The sequence below is a fragment of the Mustelus asterias genome, chromosome 31 (assembly GCF_964213995.1).
Source record: "Mustelus asterias chromosome 31, sMusAst1.hap1.1, whole genome shotgun sequence".
NCBI lineage: Eukaryota > Metazoa > Chordata > Chondrichthyes > Carcharhiniformes > Triakidae > Mustelus > Mustelus asterias.
The window spans coordinates 5,195,390-5,216,762 of NC_135831.1; the positions used below are offsets into that span (position 1 = coordinate 5,195,390).

The following is a 21,373-nucleotide window of genomic DNA, read 5'->3' on the forward strand; positions in this document are numbered from 1 at the left end:
TGCTGGAGGAGCTGCCTGTGGAAATACAAGTGTCAATTGTATTGAGAGCCACGTGAAGATCAGCCAGGCGGGCAGAGCAGCTGGAGGGCGGCGAGTGGGCGTGAGGGAAACTAATCGCCTGTCCTCGGATGGTGTCTGTGCCAGTGCTGCTCTCGCCGGCCACTTCAACCCCACCCTTATAGGCATCGGCCTGGCATGTCCAGGATTGTTGGTGAGCAGTCCGATTTGGAAATCGGGCTGATTGCCATCGTCTTGGACTCCGATCAGGAGGCGTCCGTGTTTGGAACATTCAGTTCTAGCTGCACCGACAGCAGCTGTTGCTTTGATTCTCACTGTCGAGGAGACGTGGAGCAGGGCCCGTGTTTGGCTTTCTGTGTTTCGGAATCCCCCGCCTCTTGCCGGGGTTCAGCCCCACAGCAACCGGCAGCTTTCCGGCCATTCCTCGTGTGTGAGCCTCGGCGGTGAGTCTTAACGGAGCCGTTAACCACAGGCAGTGGCGCAGACAACTCCCAACAGCCGTCCTGTCCTTCCCGGCCAGGGGGGGAGGGAGGGAGGGGGGGTCATGTGATGGGAATCTGGAGCTGGAATCCCTTCGATCACTGGCCAAGTGTTAATGATCAATACATGGGCTGACCTAGGCATGTCCCCACACACCGAGACCAAACCTAGCACCAGCCTTACTTGCACCTTAATGTGACACAGCAGTTAAGAACCAAAGGAATCTCAGAGTTACTGAGTGTCTCTTCCTGTCAGTAAATAGCAGCAGTCCCTGCCAGGAACAATCATTCACTGAGCTGTCCTGCTGCGTGAATTCCACACAGCAGATGGTCTGCCCAAACACGCGACCTTGCATGTTGAACCTTAACTTTGTGACCCTGTGTGCGTCCAGACTGGGGGTGTTGCCAGCAGGCCTGTAATTGTGAGCCTGTACAACAGGCCACGTGGTCTTGGGTCAGGAGAGGAATTCCGTCGGATCGTAGGTTGAAACTGATGCCTGACGTTGGCAATGGTGAACAGCATTTAGGAATTTTCCAAACAGATCCTCCAACTGGCACAGAGTCTACCCCTGTTGCTCAGAAGGGAAGGGGGGAGAGGAGTAGAGCATTAGTCATTGGGGACTCAATAGTTAGGGGGACAGATAGGAGATTCTGTGGGAACGAGAGAGACTCGCGGCTGGTGTGTTGCCTCCCAGGTGCCGGGGTCCATGATGTCTCGGATTGTGTTTTCAGGATCCTTAAGGGGGAGGGGGACCAGCCCCAAGTCGTGATCCACATAGGCACCAAAGACATAGGTAGGAAAAGGGATGGGGATGTAAGGCAGAAATTCAGGGAGTTAGGGTGGAAGCTTAGAGCTAGAGCAAACAGAGTTATCATCTCTGGTTTGTTACCCGTGCCATGTGCTAGCAAGGAGAGGAATAGGGAGAGAGAGCAGTTGAACACGTGGCTACAGGGATGGTGCAGGAGGGAGGGTTTCAGATTCCTGGATAATTGGGGGTCATTCTGGGGTAGGTGGGACCTCTACAAACGGGATGGTCTACACCTGAACCAGAGGGGTACCAATATCCTGGGGGAGGAAATTTGCTCATGCTCTTTGGGAGGGTTTAAACTAATTCAGCAGGGGGATGGGAACCTGAATTGTAGCTCCAGTGAACAGGAGGTTGAGAGTAGTGAGGTCATGAATAAGGTTTCAAGGTCGCAGGAGTGGACCGGCAGGCAGGAAGGTGGTTTGAAGTGTGTCTACTTCAACGCCAGGAGCATCTGGAATAAGGTGGGTGAACTTGCAACATGGGTTGGTACCTGGGACTTCAATGTTGTGGCCATTTCAGAGACATGGATAGAGCAGGGACAGGAATGGTTGTTGCAGGTTCCGGGGTTTAGATGTTTCAGTAAGAGCAGGGAAGGTGGTAAAAGAGGGGAGGTGTGGCATTGTTAGTCGAGGACAGTATTACGGTGGCAGAAAGGACGTTTGATGAGGACTCGTCTACTGAGGTTGTATGGGCTGAGGTTAGAAACAGGAAAGGAGAGGTCACCCTGTTGGGAGTTTTCTATAGGCCTCCAAAAAGTTCCAGAGATGTAGAGGAAAGGATTGCAAAGATGATTCTGGATAGGAGCGAAAGTAACAGGGTAGTTGTTATGGGAGACTTTAACTTTACAAATATTGACTGGAAAAGCTATAGTTCGAGTACTTTAGATGGGTCAGTTTTTGTCCAATGTGTGCCGGAGGGTTTCCTGACACACTATGTAGATAGGCCAACAAGAGGCGAGGCCACATTGGATTTGGTACTGGGTAATGAACCAGACCAGGTGTTAGATTTGGAGGTAGGTGAACACTTTGGTGATAGTGACCACAATTCGGTTACGTTTACTTTAGCAATGGAAAGGGATAGGTATATACCGCAGGGCAAGAGTTATAGCTGGGGGAAAGGAAATTATGATGCGATTAGGTGAGATTTAGGATGCATAGGATGTGGAAGGAAACTGCAGGGGATGGGCACAATTGAAATGTGGAGCTTGTTCAAGGAACAGCTACTGGGTGTCCTTGATAAGTGTGTACCTGTCAGGCAGGAAGGAAATGGTCGAGCGAGGGAACCGTGGTTTACTAAAGAAGTTGAATCTCTTGTGAAGACGAAGAAGGAGACTTGTGTAAAGATGAGATGTGAAGGCTCAGTTAGGGCGCTTGAGAGTTACAAGTTAGCTAGGAAGGACCTAAAGAAGAGCCAGGAGGGGACATGAGAAGTCTTTGGCAGGTAGGATCAAGGAAAACCCTAAAGCTTTCTATAGGTATGTCAGGAATAAAAGAATGACTAGGGTAAGATTAGGGCCAGTCAAGGACAGTAGTGGGAAGTTGTGCGTGGAGCCTGAAGAGATAGGAGAGGCACTAAATGAATCTTTTTCATCAGTATTCACTCAGGAAAAAGACAATGTTGTCGAGGAGAATACTGAGATGCAGGCTGTTAGACTAGACGGGATTGAGGTTCATAAGGAGGAGGTGTTAGCAATTCTGGAAAGTGTGAAAATAGGTAAGTCCCCTGGGCCAGATGGGATTTATCCCAGGATTCTCTGGGAGGCTAGAGAGGAGATTGCAGAGCCTTTGGCTTTGATCTTTATGTTGGCTTTGATCTTTATGTCGTCATTGTCTACAGGAACAGTGCCAGAAGACTGGAGGATAGCAAATGTCCCCTTGTTCAAGAAGGGGAGTAGAGACAACCCTGGTAATTATAGACCAGTGAGCCTTATTTCTGTTGTGGGCAAAGTTTTGGAAAGGATTATAATCATCTAGAAAGGAATAATTTGATTAGGGATAGTCAACATGGTTTTGTGAAGGGTAGGTCGTGCCTCACAAACCTTACTGAGTTCTTTGAGAAGGTGACCAAAGAGGTGGATGAGGGTAAAGCAGTTGATGTATATGGATTTCAGTAAAGTTTGATAAGGTTCCCCACGGTAAGCTATTGCAGAAAATACGGAGGCATGGGATTGAGGGTGATTTAGCGGTTTGGATCAGAAATTGGCTAGCTGTAAGAAGACAGAGGGTGGTGGTTGATGGGAAATGTTCATCCTGGAGTTCAGTTACTAGTGTTTTGGGGCCACTGCTGTTTGTCATATTTATAAATGACCTGGATGAGGGCGTAGAAGGATGGGTTACTAAATTTGCGGATGACACTAAAGTTGGTGGAGTTGTGGACAGTGCGGAAGGATGTTGCAGGTTACAGAGGGACATAGATAAGCTGCAGAGCTGGGCTGAGAGGTGGCTGTTATGGTGGAATTAAAGTAATGGACACAAAATGGTTACCTGGGAAGGGACATTAAACGGCACTGGCTTTTGGCACAGACAGTTACACAAAAAGCTAAAGCCTGCAGTATCTGAATTGCTGCAGGAAGTTGGTCAGAGCTTGAGGCACTTTAGATAAGGGCAGACCCAGAACAATGAGTCTGATAATAAGGTCAGCCACAGATGGGGACATAAATACATAAATGTAACTAGATCAGCCACTGAATGTATAGATCGAAACCAGTCATTGATAGAGGACATAACTGCATAAATGTATCCATTCTATGAACAATGATATGTTAACTATCGATGTCCGTATCTGTCCACTCAACTTGTAACGATGTGTTAACGGCTAATGTCCGTACTGCCTATTGTCGAAAAGGTATAAAAATGATAGTTGAGAAGGTAGCTGCCAAGTACTGTGGAGTACCAGTGCTTTCTCCCAAAGCTTTGTCCGAAATAAAACTGTATTGTTGGAACCTCCAAGTCTGACTCCGAAGTGGCAAATTTCCCACAACAGTGGCAAATGGAGTTCAATGCGGAAAAGTGTGAGGTGATTCACTTTGGAAGGAGTAACAGAAATACAGAGTAGTGGGCTAATGGTAAGATACTTGGTAGTGTGGATGAACAGAGGGATCTGGGTGTCCATGTGCATAGATCCCTGAAAGTTGGCACCCAGGTTGATAGGGTTGTTAAGAAGGTGTGTTAGCTTTTATTGGTAGAGGGATTGAGTTTCGGAGCCATGAGGTCATGTTGCAGCTGTACAAAACTCTGGTGCGGCCGCACTTGGAGTATTGCGTACAGTTCTGGTTGCCGCATTATGGGAAGGATGTGGAAGCATCGGAAAGGGTGCGGAGGAGATTTACCAGGATGTTGCCTGGTATGGTGGGAAGGTCTTATGAGGAAAGGCTGAGGGACTTGAGGCTGTTTTCGGTAGAGAGAAGGTTAAGAGGTGACTTAATAGAGGCGTACAAGATGGTCCGAGGATTAGATAGGATGAATAGTGAGAGCCTTTTTCCTCGGATGGTGATGGCTAGCATGAGGGGACATAGCTTTAAATTGAGGGGTGACAGAGATAGGACAGATGTCAGAGGTAGGTTCTTTACTCAGAGAGTGGTAAGGACGTGGAATGCCCTGCCTGCAGCAGTGGTGGACTCGTCAACATTAAGGGCATTTAAATGGTCATTAGATAAACATATGGATGATTTTGGAATAGTGTAGGTTAGATGGGCTTTAGATTGGTTTCACTGGTCAGCGCAACATCGAGAGCCGAAGGGCCTGTACTGCGCTGTAATGTTCTAATTTTTTTCTGGAGGAGAGTGAAAATCTGACACACTCGTGTGAGATAAATGTCTGCTGCCATGAACCTTATTGGCTACAGTCCCTCTGTGCCTGAATGGAATGTTGCCTTTTACATAGTGGACACAGAATAGTGAGCGGCACGGTGGCACAGTGGTTAGGCCTGCTGCCTCACAGCGCCAGGTTCCCAAGTTCGATTCCCGGCTTGGGTGACTGATGCAGAGTTTGCACGTTCTCCCCGCGTGGGTTTCCTCCGGGTGCTCCAGTTTCCTCCCACAGTCCAAAAAATGTGCGGGTCAGAGAGATTGGCCATGCTAAATTGCCTCTTAGTGTCAGGGGGACTAGCTTGGGTAAATGCATGGGGTTATGGGGATAGGGCCTGGGTGGGATAGTGGTCGGTGCAGACTCGATGGGCCAAATGGCCTCCTTCCACACTGTAGGGATTCTATGTTTCTAATCGGGTGCAATATCAGAAAATGTTGGTTAAAGTCAGGTAACTGGGAAATGTTTCCTGAACATTGTAGTCGGCTTGCTTCTCATGCCTGTCCCTCCTGTGTATGTGATGTGCCTCGCTTCTTGTGTGAAAATGCAATGAGACTGGTCCAAAACAAGCAAACTGTGCTTTGGCTTGGGTACGCTAACTCTGTAAACAGTAAGGCCCCTGTGTGAGTCCTCAGTGAAAGCACTAGCTAATCTCTCTCTCTCGATTATGTCTTACAGCGACTCGTCTCCAGTCTTTCAGCCGACCTTGCTCCGGTGTCGGAGGAGCAGTGCCTCAGTAAACCTCAGCTGTCCAAGCTCGGTACGTACTGCCAGATGTTTTTTACCCCGTCGCATTCAGTTCTGGCACCGTTTTGGGCACCAGGTTGACTTAAATATTTCAAGGCTGGGAACTTCCCTTTTCGGACCAATCAGAATGTTCTGGAGGATGTTTGGATTTGCATTCTTGAGTAATTTTGCTGGTATCCCATGAGTAGCAAAATGGATTCTGTGACACCTCGGGTTTATTTTACAACAACACCGACCTGCATTTAGATAGTGCCATTACATCCGAAGCATATGAATTAAGAGCAGGTGTCGGCCACTCGATCCTGCTCCACCATTTAATGAGATAATGGCTGATCTGATTGTAACCTCAAACCCCGCATTCCAGCCTACCCTCGATAACCTTTCACCCCTCCTGTTAATCAAGAATCTATCCCGTTCTGCCTTAAAAATATTCAAAGTCTGCTTCCACCGCCTTTTCAGAAAGAGAGTTCCAGAGACTCTCCACGCTCTTGAGAGAAAAACATTCTCCTCATCTCCGTATTAAATGAGCGACCCCTTTTTTTTTAAACAGTGACCCCCCAAGTTTTAGATTCTCTCACAAGAGGGAACATTCTGTCCACGTCCACCCTATCCATACCCCTCAGCATCTTGAAGGTTTCGATCAAGTTGTCTCCTACTCTTTTATAAGTTCATAAGATATAGGAGCAGAATTAGGCCATTTGGCCCATCAAGTCTGTTCCGCCATTCGATCATGGCTGATATGCTCCTCATCCCCATTTTCCTGCCTTCTCCCCATAACCCTTCAACCCCCATTCCCAATTAAAAATCTGTCTAACCCCTCCTTAAATTTACTCACTGTCCCAGCATCCACTGCACTTTGGGGCAGCGAATTCCACAGATTCACAACCCTTTGGGAGAAGTAGTTTCTCCTCAACTCTGTTTTAAATTTGCTACCCCTTATCCTAAGACCTCTCGTCCTAAAATGCCGCACCAACGGAAGCATCCGCTCCACGTCTACTTTATCCGTACCTTTTATCATCTTGTATACCTCAATTTGAGAAAAATGGTATAATATTGCACTGGCTGACCCACCCTACGGGTACTCAAGCTGAACCTTCATACAGAAGCAGTTATTCACTTTGCCTTCTGAGAAGCCCTCAGAGGTTGCCGCCGTGTTATCATTCCTAATTCTTGCTGAAGCCAAAAAAAATCTCTTCAAGAACTAACAACCGTCTCGAGAAAAGACATCGATGAACCAGTGCAAAATACCAGCCAATTTCACATTTTCCGCAGGTTGACAACATCCACTCTGCAAGGCACAGCCTGCAAGCAATGCACTTGAGCAAGAGCGAAACTCTAGTGGATACAAATCTAGCCTGTCCAACCTTTCCTCACAAGACAACCCACCCATCCCTGGTGTTAGCCTGGTAAACCTTCTCTGAACTGGTTCCAATGCATTTGCATCTTTCTGTGAATAAGGAGACCAGTACTATACGCAACACACCAGATGCCCTGTACAACTGAAGCATAACCTCCCTACTTCTGTAAATTCCCTTCATAACAAATGATAACATTCTAACAGCTTTCCGAATTACTTGTATCTGTATACGAGCCTTTTGTGATTGATGCACTAGGGCACCCAGACCCCTCCGCACCTCAGAGCTCTGCAACCTCACACCATTTAAATAACAAGCGTTTTTTATTCTTCCTCCCAAAATGGGCAGCATCACATTTGCCCACTTTACATACTCCATTTACCAGATTTTTGACCGCTCACTTAACCTATCTGTGTCTCTTTGTAGCCTCCACCTCTCCCCTTCACCGTGTACTTTCCTTTCTAAAAATAGGAAACCGCCTTGAGGTATTTCGCAGTGATGTTGTCGAGACAAAATTTACCACAGAAGATATTAGGACAATAGTGTTATTGTGTGATTTGAGTGGCTTAGTGAATGCCACAGTTTAGGACGGTGAGGGCAGCGGGGGGGGGGGGCAATAAGCTTGCGTTGGAGGAATGCAGAGTTTTGTTTGAGTTGAAGGGCTGCAGGAGACTGCAGAGGGGTGAGGCCACAAAGATGTGAATTTGAGAGATTTCCCCCCCCCACCCCCAGCCTGCAGAGCAGCCTGTTAACCAGCTGAGTCAAGCTGACGTAATAGTCCTGAGCTGTTCAGTTCTGTAAACCGAGCTGATTACTTGTTGGAGCTTTGCCACGACTTTTATTGTCTTCAGATATTTTGGTACTTTGTCTAAGCTCCCAACACGCATCTGCCTAATTTCCTTCACTACAGCACCGGTCACCCTTCAACAAAAAAATATTTAATTGGCTGCAAAGTGATTTGGGACCCCAGAGGTCATGAGGTCACAAAAGGTGCAGCGGAAACGTAAATCTGTCTTTTGTTCCATTCCGTCCGAGCGCCAGGTCCCGCCCGCAGCCTTTCAGACAATTTTCTCTTCACACCCCCTCCCCGCCGAGTCTTTTTTAAAGTGTCCAATACCGCGAGGTGTGCAAAGGTCCACCAGAGGCTGAATCTCTTGCCTTCCACTTTCTCTTTTCCCAATCCTTCCCTTTGGGAAAGCACCAGGCTTGGCATCATTCCAGTACGGATACCTCCTGTGGGTAGGAAACTATCCCTGTCAGTTTGCCACCCGTGACAAGAATCAGAGCCAGACCTGTGGACCAGTGCTGAAAAAGGGTAAACACATCAAACCAAAACGTCTGAAAGCTATTTGTTCTCCCGTGGCACTGCTTCTGGTGGATTGAAGGGTGCAGTGTTTTGTCAGGGCTGGAACGTTATTACTTATAAAGTACTATTTAGGGCAGCACGGTGGACACAGTGGTTAGCATTGGCGCCGGGGGGCACTGCGGCCTCTCAGCACCGGGGGGCACTGCTGCCTCTCAGCGCCGGGGGGCACTGCTGCCTCTCAGCGCCGGGGGCACTGCTGCCTCTCAGCGCCGGGGGCACTGCGGCCTCTCAGCGCCGGGGGCACTGCTGCCTCTCAGCGCCGGGGGCACTGCGGCCTCTCAGCGCCGGGGGCACTGCTGCCTCTCAGCGCGGGGGGCACTGCTGCCTCTCAGCGCCGGGGGGCACTGCTGCCTCTCAGCGCCGGGGGCACTGCTGCCTCTCAGCACCGGGGGCACTGCTGCCTCTCAGCGCCGGGGGCACTGCTGCCTCTCAGCGCCGGGGGGCACTGCTGCCTCTCAGCGCCGGGGGCACTGCTGCCTCTCAGCGCCGGGGGGCACTGCTGCCTCTCAGCGCCGGGGGCACTGCTGCCTCTCAGCACCGGGGGCACTGCTGCCTCTCAGCGCCGGGGGCACTGCTGCCTCTCAGCGCCGGGGGCACTGCTGCCTCTCAGCGCCGGGGGCACTGCTGCCTCTCAGCGCCGGGGGCACTGCCGCCTCTCAGCGCCGGGGGCACTGCTGCCTCTCAGCGCCGGGGGCACTGCTGCCTCTCAGCGCCGGGGGCACTGCTGCCTCTCAGCGCCGGGGGCACTGCCGCCTCTCAGCGCCGGGGGGTGCTGCCTCTCAGCGCCGGGGGCACTGCAGCCTCTCGGCGCCGGGGGCACTGCCGCCTCTCAGCGCCGGGGGGTGCTGCCTCTCGGCGCCGGGGGCACTGCGGCCTCTCGGCGCCGGGGGCACTGCCACCTCTCGGCGCCGGGGGCACTGCTGCCTCTCAGCACCGGGGGCACTGCTGCCTCTCAGCACCGGGGGCACTGCTGCCTCTCAGCACCGGGGGCACTGCTGCCTCTCAGCACCGGGGGGCACTGCTGCCTCTCAGCACCGGGGGGCACTGCTGCCTCTCAGCACCGGGGGCACTGCTGCCTCTCAGCACCGGGGGGCACTGCTGCCTCTCAGCGCGGGGGGCACTGCTGCCTCTCAGCACCGGGGGCACTGCTGCCTCTCAGCACCGGGGGCACTGCTGCCTCTCAGCACCGGGGGCACTGCTGCCTCTCAGCACCGGGGGCACTGCTGCCTCTCAGCGCCGGGGGCACTGCTGCCTCTCGGCGCCGGGGGCACTGCTGCCTCTCGGCGCCGGGGGCACTGCTGCCTCTCGGCGCCGGGGGCACTGCTGCCTCTCAGCGCGGGGGGCACTGCTGCCTCTCAGCGCCGGGGGCACTGCTGCCTCTCAGCACCGGGGGCACTGCGGCCTCTCAGCACCGGGGGCACTGCGGCCTCTCAGCACCGGGGGCACTGCGGCCTCTCAGCACCGGGGGCACTGCGGCCTCTCAGCACCGGGGGCACTGCTGCCTCTCAGCGCCGGGGGCACTGCTGCCTCTCAGCACCGGGGGCACTGCTGCCTCACAGCACCGGGGGCACTGCTGCCTCTCAGCGCCGGGGGCACTGCTGCCTCTCAGCGCCGGGGGCACTGCTGCCTCTCAGCACCGGGGGCACTGCTGCCTCTCGGCGCCGGGGGCACTGCTGCCTCTCAGCGCCGGGGGCACTGCTGCCTCTCGGCGCCGGGGGCACTGCTGCCTCTCGGTGCCGGGGGCACTGCTGCCTCTCGGCGCCGGGGGCACTGCTGCCTCTCGGTGCCGGGGGCACTGCTGCCTCTCGGTGCCGGGGGCACTGCTGCCTCTCGGCGCCGGGGGCACTGCTGCCTCTCGGTGCCGGGGGCACTGCTGCCTCTCGGTGCCGGGGGCACTGCTGCCTCTCAGCACCGGGGGCACTGCTGCCTCTCGGCGCCGGGGGCACTGCTGCCTCTCGGCGCCGGGGGCACTGCTGCCTCTCGGCGCCGGGGGCACTGCTGCCTCTCGGTGCCGGGGGCACTGCTGCCTCACAGCGCCGGGGGCACTGCTGCCTCACAGCGCCGGGGGCACTGCTGCCTCTCAGCACCGGGGGCACTGCTGCCTCTCAGCACCGGGGGCACTGCTGCCTCTCAGCACCGGGGGCACTGCTGCCTGGCGGCGCCGGGGGTGCTGCCACCTCTCGACGCCGGGGGCGCTGCGGCCTGGCGGCGCCCCCAGTTTAAATCACTCTCACCATTGGTGGTCGTGCCTTCAGCTGCCTGGACTCTAAGCTCTGGAATTCCCTCTCTCAATCTCTCTACCTCTCTCCCTCCCACCTTCCTTACAACTTGCCTCTTGGGTTGAGTTTTTGGTCACCTGACCCACTTTTGTGTCAGAGTTTGTTGGCTGCCTCAGTGACTTGGACATTCCATTCCGATAAAAATGCTATATAAGTGGTTAGCACTGCAGCGCCAGGGACCCGGGTTCGATTCCCGTCTTGGGTCACTGTCTGTGCGGAGTCTGCCCGTTCTCCCCGTGTCTGCGTGGGTTTCCTCCGGGTGCTCAGATTTTCTCCCACAGTCTGAAAGACACGCTGGTTAGGGTGCATTGGCCGTGCTAAATTCTCGCTCGGTGTTACCCGAACAGGTGTCGGAGTGTGGCGACTAGGGGGATTTTCACAGTAACTTCATTGCAGTGTTAATGTAAGCCTACTTGTGACACTAATAAAGTTTTTAAAAAGTGTGTGCTGAGGCGTGCTGGCACCCCGGACATTCTCTCTTCCACCTTCTTCCTTCAGGAAAAAGATACAAAAATCTGAGGTCACGTACCGACCGACTCAAGAACAGCTTCTTCCCTGCTGCCGTCAGACTTTTGAATGGACCTACCTCGCATTAGGTTGATCTTTCTCTACACCCTTGCTATGACTGTAACGCTACATTCTGCACCCTCTCCTTTCTTCTCTATGAACAGTATGCTTTGTCTGTAAAGCGCACAAGAACCAATACTTTTCACTGTTTACTAATACATGGGACAATCTCAGATCACAATCAAACCATGTGAACCTTTCAGGGGAAAAGCCTTTGTCTCTTTTCCAGAAGCATTAAGCACTGCCCTCAAGCCGAAAGATTTAAGTCCGGGGAATTTACTGATGCAAATTGTCCATTCCCCAACCTCCTGCCGAAAAATAAAGGGCAGTGCCCCATGGTGCCAGTCTAAGCCGGCTTATCAGGGTTTGTTCAGATGGAATCCCTGGACGATGGGAGCCCTGAGCTTGACAAAACCGTGGCCTTTAGCCTCACAATCTGAAAGTGAATTTTTGAATGTTTGTAATCAAATTAAGCAACTTTTTATTGAATTGGGACAAATGATTTCCATTTGGCTGCATTAAGAAAGTCGTGCGTCAACAACAACTTAAATTTATGTAACACCTTAAGCAGGTGTTCCCCAGGGGGAATTATAAAAACAAAATGTGCCACCTAGCCACGTATGGAGATAAGGGGTCGGATGAGCCAATACTTAGAGAGGTGGGTTTTAAGGAGTGAATTAAAAGAGGTGGAGAGGTTTAGGGAAGGAATTCCCAGAGCTAAGGACCTAGCCATCTGAAAGCACGTCCAGCTATGAGGTGGAGTGACTCTCGGCATCGACGTGCAAGAGGCCAGTCTGAAAGGAGCACTGAGATCTCGCAGCGTTGTGGGGGCTGGAGGAGGCTGCAGAGCTGGGGAGGACGAGGCCACGGAGGGATTTTTAAACCAGGCTGAGAATTTAAAAATAACGAAGTCTGCGCGTTTTCCCCGTGTCCGCGTGGGTTTGCTCCGGTTTTCTCCCACTGTCCAATGATGTGCAGGTTAGGTGGATTGGCCATGCTAAATTGCCCCCTTAGTGTCCCAAAATATATAGCTTGGAGAGATTAGTGGGGTAAATGCGGGGTTATGGTGTAAGCCTGATTAAGAGTCAGTCCGGACGCGATGGACCGAATGGCCTGCTTCAGCAATGCAGGGATTCTAAGATTGAGCGGGAGCCGGTGTAAGTCAGTGAGCACAGGGTGATGGGGGGGAACTGGGACTTCACACGAGTTACGACATGGGCAGTGGAATTTGGTGGTTGAATCTAATGGGAGCGAAGGTATGCGGAGAAGCTTGGGCAATAAACAGCAGAGGAAACCTGTGGGAAGTGGGCGATGTGCCAAATTACTTGCCCTGTCCCTGCTTAAAGTTGCTTTTTAGCTTATCCAAGCTTTCATTTGACTTGGATGTGTAATGGCTGCCTTGCCCATTGGGGTGTGCAGACCTGGTTGATGCCAGTCACACACACCGCGTGGGTTAGTGGCGAATCTGAAAGGAGACGGGGACCTTACATTCAGACATTCCAGCCGATGCATCCTTATTTAGTCGGGATACCTGGAAAAGTGTTCCGAGGCAAAGTGCCCCAGCGTCGCCTGGATGGCCAAACCAGGGCTTAAACCACGTGGGGACTGGGAATTCTTAGTCGCGTCAGGAATGCAGGAAGGGAAACCAGCTGATGTGTTCCGATCTGTCCGTTTGTGCCTCGGTTTCCTGTTCAAGTCCCACTTTGTTACGCAGCTGCTCGGCAGAACAGAGATTTCACAGTGTAGCTGGTTACATAAACTCCGAATATTCAGGTCAATTTCCAATTACTGACACAATGAGCCAGTTGAATGACGGACTTTGTTTTTGTTCCCCTCCCCTCTTCCAGTCTTTCCCGCTGTCACCATTCCGAACTTTCAGCAGCCGGATTGACCAGATTAGGCAGGTAAGGGTCACCTCGTCATACCTGGTGCCTTGAACTCGGTCGGACACCCTTGAGTCAGCTCCTTCCTGTTAGGATCGAGGGATTCCCTTTGCAGACTAGGTGTGTGTGGGGCAAATGTGCCGTTGGGCCAATTGCTTTAACCACGCGGCAGTGTCCTTGCTAGCGGGTGCATTGCGTAGAGTGCAGAGCATGTAGAACAGGCCCTTCCGAACCAACTGGTCTGTGCTGGTGTTAACCCTCTGCAGTTGTGGTTCCCCGCACCATGGTTCATCTCATCCTTCCAACATATCCTAGCACACAATTTACAATGTTAACAGCTCATTCTCTTCTAAGAAGTATGATACATCAATATTCCGTAACTTTTGCATCAAGTACAGGACATTTCCTGATTGTTCCCTCTGACTTGGCGTCATTAGCACTTGCATGTCATTGGTTAAAATTGGCAGGCAGTAAAATGCGCAAAAGCTCTGAAATCTTTTCCCATTTATTGCCATCTGGCCTTTTATTGGCACAGACTCGGAGCTTCTCGCACCCAATAATTTGTATTGCCGCACGCGTTAAGCGTAGGATTTAAAAAGAAGTTACGGCGCGAATATTTCTCGCTGATCATGACATTCAAACGAAAGCTAATTATACCAAACAATAAATAGCCAATTCGTCTGCAGCTTAACACTGACACCACCATACAATAGGGGCAAGAGTAGAGGCCATTTGGCCCTTCAAACCTGTTCCACCATTCAATAAGCTCTTATTCCCATTCTACTTTCCTACAATCCATCGCTTTCCTCAGCATCCAGAAATCTGTTGACCGCCATCTTGGATATACTCAATGTCTTGACATTCGCAGCTCACCGGGGTAGAGAATTCTAAAGGTTCACAACCCCCTGAGTGAAGAAATCTCTCATCATCTGCGTCCTAAAAGGTCAACCCCTCATTCTGTGGCTGTGATCCCTAATCTTCCACTCTCCGACCAGGAGAAACGTTGTCCCAGCATCTCTGTGGAGCCCCTGTGGAATTTGAAATATATCTGTGTGATCACCTCTTATTCCAAAGAATATGGACCAATTCCATTGACTTATTCTTTATAAGACATTCCTCCTCATCCCAGGAATCAATCTAGTGGATCTTAGTTGCAACCCTTCCAAGACAGGTGCATCCTTCCTTCAGTAGGAGACCAAACCTCCAGATGTGGTCTTAGGATTTAGGAACAGGATTAGGCCATTCAGTCCTTCAATAGTCATCAACTTCAGGAAGTGTAGTGGAGGCCTTGCCCCTGTCTACATCAATGGGGACGAAGTAGAAATGATCGAGAGCTTCAGGTTTTTAAGTGTCCAGATCACCAACAACCTGTTCTGATCCCTCCATGCGAACGATATAGTTAAGAAAGCCCACCAATGCCTCCACTTTCTCAGGAGACTAAGAAAATTTGGCATGTCAGCTACGACTCTCACCAACCTTTACAGATGCACCATAGCATTCTTTCTGGTTGTATCACTGCTTGGTATGGCTCCTGCTCTGCCCAAGACCGCAAGAAACTACAAAGGGTTGAAGCCCAGTTCATCACGCAAACCAGCCTCCCATCCATTGACTCTGTCTACACTTCCCGCTGCCTCGAGAAAAGCAGCCAGCATAATTAAGGACCCCACGCACCCCGTACATTCTCTCTTCCACCTTCTCCCATCGGAAAAAAGATACAAAAGTCTGAGGACACATACCAACCTTCTTCCTGCTGCCATCAGACTTTTGAATGGACCTAACTCGCATTAATTTGATCTTTCTCTACATCCTAGCTATGACTGTAACACTACATTCTGCAGCCTCCTTTCCTTCTCTATGAACGGTATGCTTTGTCTGTATAGCGCGCAGGAAACAATACTTTTCACTGTATCCCAATACATGTGACAATAATAAATCAAATCAAAAATCAAGCCATTTGCTAAGATCATGGCTGATCTGATTGTGGCCTCGGCTCCACTTCCCTGCCTGCACCCCCCCATAACCCTTGAATCTGTCCTTAATCTCTCTCACTCAGCTTTGAATAAATTCAGTGACTCAGTCTCCACTGTTCTCTGGGGAAGAGAATTCGTCAGACTAACAACCCTCTGAGAGAGAAAAAAAATCTCCTCCTCCTCCGTCTTAAATGACGTCTCCTATTCTTAACCTGTGGCCTCTAGTTTTAGTCTCCTCCATAAGAGAAAACATCCTTCCGGCATCCACCCAATCAGTTCCCTTCAGCATCATATATATTTCATTAAGATCACCTCTCATTCTTCTAAACTCCAACCTGTTCAACCTTTCTTCATAAAATAAGTTCTTTATCCTCGGAGTGAGTTGGGAACCTCTCTGAACTCAATTCAATCAAATCTCAGGAGGCTAAGGAAATTCAGCATATCCGCTATGACTCTCACCAACTTTCATAGATGCACCATAGAAAGCGTTCTTTCTGGTTGTTTCGCAGCTTGGTCTGGGCTCCTGCTCTGCCCAAGACTGCAAGAAACTATAACGGTTCGTGAACGAAGCCCAGTCCATCACTCAAACCAACCTCCCATCCATTGACTCTGTCTACACATCCCGCTGCTTTGGAAAAGCAACCAGCATAATCAAGGACCCCACACACCCCGGGGACACACAGTCTTCCACCTTCTTCCATCGGGAAAAAGATACAAAAGACTGAGGTTATGTACCAACTGATTCAAGAACAGCTTCCCTGCTGCCATCAGACTTTTGAATGGACCTACCTTACAGAATGATAGAATCCCTACAGTGCAGAAGGAGGCCATTCGGCCCACCGAGTCTGCACCGACCACAATCCCACCCAGACCCTATTCCCGTAACCCCACATATTTACTCTGCTAATCCCCCTGACGCTAGGGTCAATTTAGCATTGCCAGTCAACCTAACCTTCATGTCTTTCGACAGTGTGGACAACTTGTATTAAGTTGATCTTTCTCTACACCCTAGCTTTGACTATAACACCACATTCTGCCCCCTCTCCTTTCCTTCTCTATGAACGGTCTGTATAGCACGCAAGAAACAATACTTTCCACTGTATACTAATACATGTGACAATAATAAATCAAATCAATTAAACCTTTTTCATAAGGAGACCAGTACTGTGCATGGTACTCCGGATGTAGTCTCACCAAGCCCCTGTACAGTTGCAGCAAAATGTCCCTATTTTTATATCCCGCTCCTCTTCCCAATAAACACCAACATTCCATTAGCCTTCCTAATCATTTGCTGTACCTAATTACTAACTTTTCGCAGTTCATGTAGCAGGGTCCCCAAATCCCTCTGCACCGTGGAGTTCTCTCGTCTCTCTCCATTTGAAAAATTATACTGCTTTACTATTTTTGCCGCCACTGTGGGCAAGTTCACGTTTTCCCACTTTATACTCCAGTTGCCAAATTTTTGCCCACTCGCTTCAGCTGTCTGTATCCCTTTGTAGACTCTTTACCATTTCTTGATAACTGTGAACGGTGTTTCTTTTAGTTTGATGCTAATTAACTTTAGCCACGGATGAGGCATCCTTCTCCACGTTTTTCTTTCTCACTGTGATATATTTTTGCTGAGAGTTATTGAATATTTTCTTAAAAGTCTGCCACTGCTTCTCTCCTGTCCTATCTTCAACCTAGTTCCCAGTTCACTTTAGCTATCTCTGTCTTCAGTTTTGTAACCCTATTGGAATATGGATGCCATGTTAACATATTTCTCATCTACTGGTACCTCCCCCATATCCATTAGCTCCCCCGTAGTTCTTGTTAAGTCCTCTTATTTGTCTCTCAGCACTGTGGGACAGGTAACGTCTATCCTTAGAGATTTTTGTTTTGGTGTCCATTTATTCTGCTTAATGCATTCTTCTCTTGTGAATATTTGGAGGAGGTAGTTATTCAGAATATTTATTCTTTTGTGTTCAGTTTCAAATCTTTCACTCCAAGTAAATCAATGGAATTGACGATCAGATCTGAATTCAAGGATCATGTGTATGATAAAAACCTAGCGGACAACAGTTAACAATGTCCTGCCTGTACAACGACTTTGACTTGTTTGAGGAAGTAACTTTGGGGTAACACTGCTGCCTCACAACGCCAGGGACCCGGGTTCAATTCCAGCCTTGGGTCACTGTCTGTGTGGAGTTTGCACATTCTCCCCGTGTCTGCGTGGGTTTCCTCCGGGAGCTCCGGTTTCCTCCCACAGTCCATAAGGCGTGCAGGTTAGGTGGATTGGCCATGCTAAAAATTGCCCCTTAGTGTCAGGGGGATTAGCAGGGTAAATGTGTGGTGTTACGGGAATAGGGCCTGGGTGGGATTGTGGTTGGTGCAGGCTCGATGGGCCGAATGGCCTCCTTCTGCACTGTAGGGATTCTATGATTCCAAAAAAAAGGAATTCAAGTAATCAGTCAAACTGAAAACAACGGGAATTCAGAATAAAACTTGTGAATTGATGAGAAACTGGCTTAAGGTTAGGAGACAATGAGCATTTGTTAGAGGATTTGCGTCAGAGCAGGGAGAAAAACTCAACAGGGTTATTCAAGGGCTCCAGCTGGGACCAGATTGAGAAACTGAGTGTGAAATGGTCAGCTTTAAAGATCATAGAAATCATAGAAACCCTAGAGTGCAGAAAGAGGCCATTTGGCCCATCGCGTCTGCACCGACCACAATCCCACCCAGGCCCTACCTCCATTTCCCTACACATTTACCCGCTAATCCCTCTAACCTACACATCTCAGGACCAGATGATACCACGCCAAGACAATCAACGAAACCAGAAGAGGCAGCTCACAGTTTACGGTTCTTCCATTTGCTTTAATCTAAGTTTAAAGCGGTAGTCTGAGACCCACATTTCTCACCTTCAAACTGAACGTGAAACTATGATCACTGTCGCCTAGAGCCTTCTCCTGGAGCCGCGAGGTTAATGATTAATCCTACCTCATTACTTACGACCAAATCTAGAATAGCTCATTCCCTTGGTTGGTGCTAGAACATACTGCTCTAAGAAATTGCCACAAATGCGCCCTGTGGACTGGTTTCCCAGGCTACCATAACGAAGCGTCTTGCTGAGACCCCGTGCTGTGCCACAGAATTACGATGGCTTGTCTTTTAGCATAGATGCTGACATCTCCTTTCCTCGTGTCAGCTGGTAGGAATAGGTTTGCAAAGGATTCTCCTGGAGAGTCGTACAGTGCACAAAAGGCTCTTCGGCCCATCGAGTCTGCACTGACGAAATCTACCACTAAAGACGCGCTAATTCTGTGCTAATCTGGGAAGCCATAAAATGGCCCAATACAGACACAAGATAGATTGCAAGCTGAGAATGAATATGGTTAGTTAAGCGTTCACTGGAAGAGTCTTGCTGGGTTCAAATGTGTTGCGTCTGGATGTGCGTCGAGTGCAAAAAAAATGCAGCTTTCTTGGATTTGCCCGTCATCCTTGCAGAGTAGGATGTCTTCAGTGGCTGAGGGTGCTAAAAGGCATGTTTCTGTTTCAGGAGGAGAGCATGGATGTGATGAATCGAGAGGCTGCACATGAAAGGTGAGATCGGCATTTGCAATTTCCCACTCCCCTCCTCTCAGTTAAGCCCTTGATTTCTGAGGAAGCCATTGCTCGTGTATCGACTGGCGTTTGCGTTCGCCTCGTGTTCCCCTTTCCATTTTCCATCCTCCTTCCCCCACCCGCCACCTCCACACTCCTCAATGTGTTGTGTCGTGCCGAGTTAAGGCTCCTCTGGTCACAGAATGGTCCAGCACAGAAGTTCAGCTCACTTCACGTGTGCCCGCTCTCTGCAGCTCACTCCCCGCAGCCCCGTAACGTTTTCCTTTCCCAGTATGTATCCGGTTTCCCTTTTTGACAATTCTTGCTGAGTCTGCTTCTGCCGCCCTTTTGGACTGCACCCCAGATCATAACTCGCTGCATAAAACAAATGAAATCACCGTGCGCCTTGCTGAAGAGTAGCCGTCCTTCGAGTTGTGTGACTTGAGGCATTTAAGAGGATGTTGGATTATTATCGGAAAAGGAACAGAGGAGTAGATAATATTACCCAACGAGACTGCCCGTCCATTTAACATGATCGTAGAGTCATAGAATCCCTACAGTGCAGGAAGAGGCCGCTCAGCCCATCAAGCCTGCACTGACAGCAATCCCATCCAAATGCTATCCTCGTAACCCCATCCAAATGCTATCCTCATAACCCCACATATTTACCTGCTAATTCCCCCCTGACTCTAAGGGGCAATTTATCACGGCCAATCAATCTACCCCACACATCTTTCGGACTGTGGGAGGAAACCGGAGCACCCGGAGGAAACCCACACGGACACGGGGAGAATGTGCAGACTCCACACGGACAGTGACTTGAGGCTGGAATTGAACCCGGGGCCCTGGCGCTGTGAGGTAGCAGTGCTAGCCACTGTGCCGCCCTCATAAAAGCTTCTTTTCTTGAGTCTTTTTTTCCTTTTTTAAAGTTACAGAGTTTTAAAGTTACAAGTACATCTTAAAATTGCAAGAACTCCCCGTCGGGGAATTGAGCTCCAGTCTCCCACGTGACAGGAGGGGATACTCGCTACTATACTAACAAGGAAGATCATGGCTGGTCTTGGGTTTCAGCTCTGTGTTTCCCATATCCCTTAATTCACTGAGAGACACAAAAAACTATCTCAGCCTTAAATATGTTCAGCATTGTAGCATCCACAACCCTCTGGGGTAGAGAAAGAATCACAACCCTTTTTGTGAAGAGATTTCTCTTCCTCTCAGTCCTAAATGATCAGCCCCTTTATCCTGACATTGTGCTGCAGTGTTTTAGATTCCCCGAACAGTGGAAGCAATCTGTTGTTTTCAACTCACCAAGCCCTCCTCACATTCCCGCGTATTTCAGTGAGGTCCCCAGCAAGTTAGAAGAATGTGCAAGGGCGGCACAGTGTTTAGAACTGGTGCCTCATAGCGCCAGGGACCCGGGTTCGATTCGGGTCGCTGTCTGTGTGGTGTCTGCGCATTCTCCCCGTGTCTGCGTGGGTTTCTTCTGGTTTTCCTCCCACTCTCCAAAGATGTGCAGGGTAGGTGGATTGGCCATGCTAAATTGCCCCTTAGCGTCAGGGGGATTAGCAGGGTAAATACGTGGGGTTACGGGGATAGGGCCTGGGTGGGATTGTTGTCGAGGGGCCAAATGGCCTCCTCCTGCATTGTAGGGATTCTATGACTCCAGCGCGTGACACTAGGTAAATTGCCCCTTTGGAGAGCCAGCACAGACACAATGTGGAATAGCCTCCTCTCTGTGCTGGAGCAGTGTGATTCTGTGGTGACATTTGTCAGGCTGCTTTTGCTGTCCGGTTTCCCCGGCCTCTGGTCTGTACTGCTGCCTCAGCTCCGCACAGACTGCAGTCAAACCTGGGCTCATGACAATGGCTGCAATCTCAGCACCGGGAAGCAGTCCATTCACTGATTGGGACTGGGGTCATGTTTACATTGTACCTGGGTCCCGTCCTCCCATCTGGTGGAGCTGGTTTCTCCCAGGCAGCGGCTCCGAAGCTGCACCCCTCCCCCACACCCAGCACACTCACGCACACACTCTCCTGTTGCTGACTTAGAATTGGAGGGAATCCAGTAGATAGAGGAAAGGAGGGAGTGCTGTGTGAGAGCTGCTGTTTAAGTGTCACGGTGATGGGAGTAAACGCTGATTAGGGAGTGTGCCAGTTTCAGTTGGAAATGACTGGGAAGCAAGTATATTTCAGGATGCCACAGAAGCGAGAATTTTGGTCTGTGGATGTTTTTGAGAGTTGATCTTCATTCTGGCTTGAGTTTCTGATTTGATATTTTGTGGGGGAGGACAGCAGTATTTGATTGTTGTTATGGTTCAGGTTAGAAATTCCAAAGTGTTTTATGAAGCTCGCCTGAGTCACAAGTTTTGCAGCTTGGATTTGGCTAGGGATAAGCAACATGTTCCACTTCAGGGAAGATTCAACGATCCTCTGGAGAACCTTTATCGAACAAACTTTATTTAAGGATATAGTTAACTTGTATAGAAAGAAAATTTAACAATACCTTTTATCAATTA

General features: G+C 50.2%; 1 protein-coding gene across 4 annotated transcripts in view; it reads left to right on the top strand.

Annotated features, from left to right (window-relative positions):
* Positions 1–21,373, top strand: part of LOC144481735 (P2R1A-PPP2R2A-interacting phosphatase regulator 1-like) — a 57,679-nt gene that overhangs the window by 11,623 nt on the left and 24,683 nt on the right. For 2 of the 4 annotated variants that reach the window (XM_078200883.1, XM_078200884.1), the window contains exons 2-4: positions 5,788–5,869; positions 13,271–13,327; positions 18,815–18,858. In XM_078200883.1, coding sequence (XP_078057009.1) covers positions 5,788–5,869; positions 13,271–13,327; positions 18,815–18,858 — 183 coding nt within the window. The remainder of the gene's footprint in view (positions 1–5,787; positions 5,870–13,270; positions 13,328–18,814; positions 18,859–21,373) is intronic. The other 2 variants (XM_078200885.1, XM_078200886.1) reach the window with 1 other exon arrangement.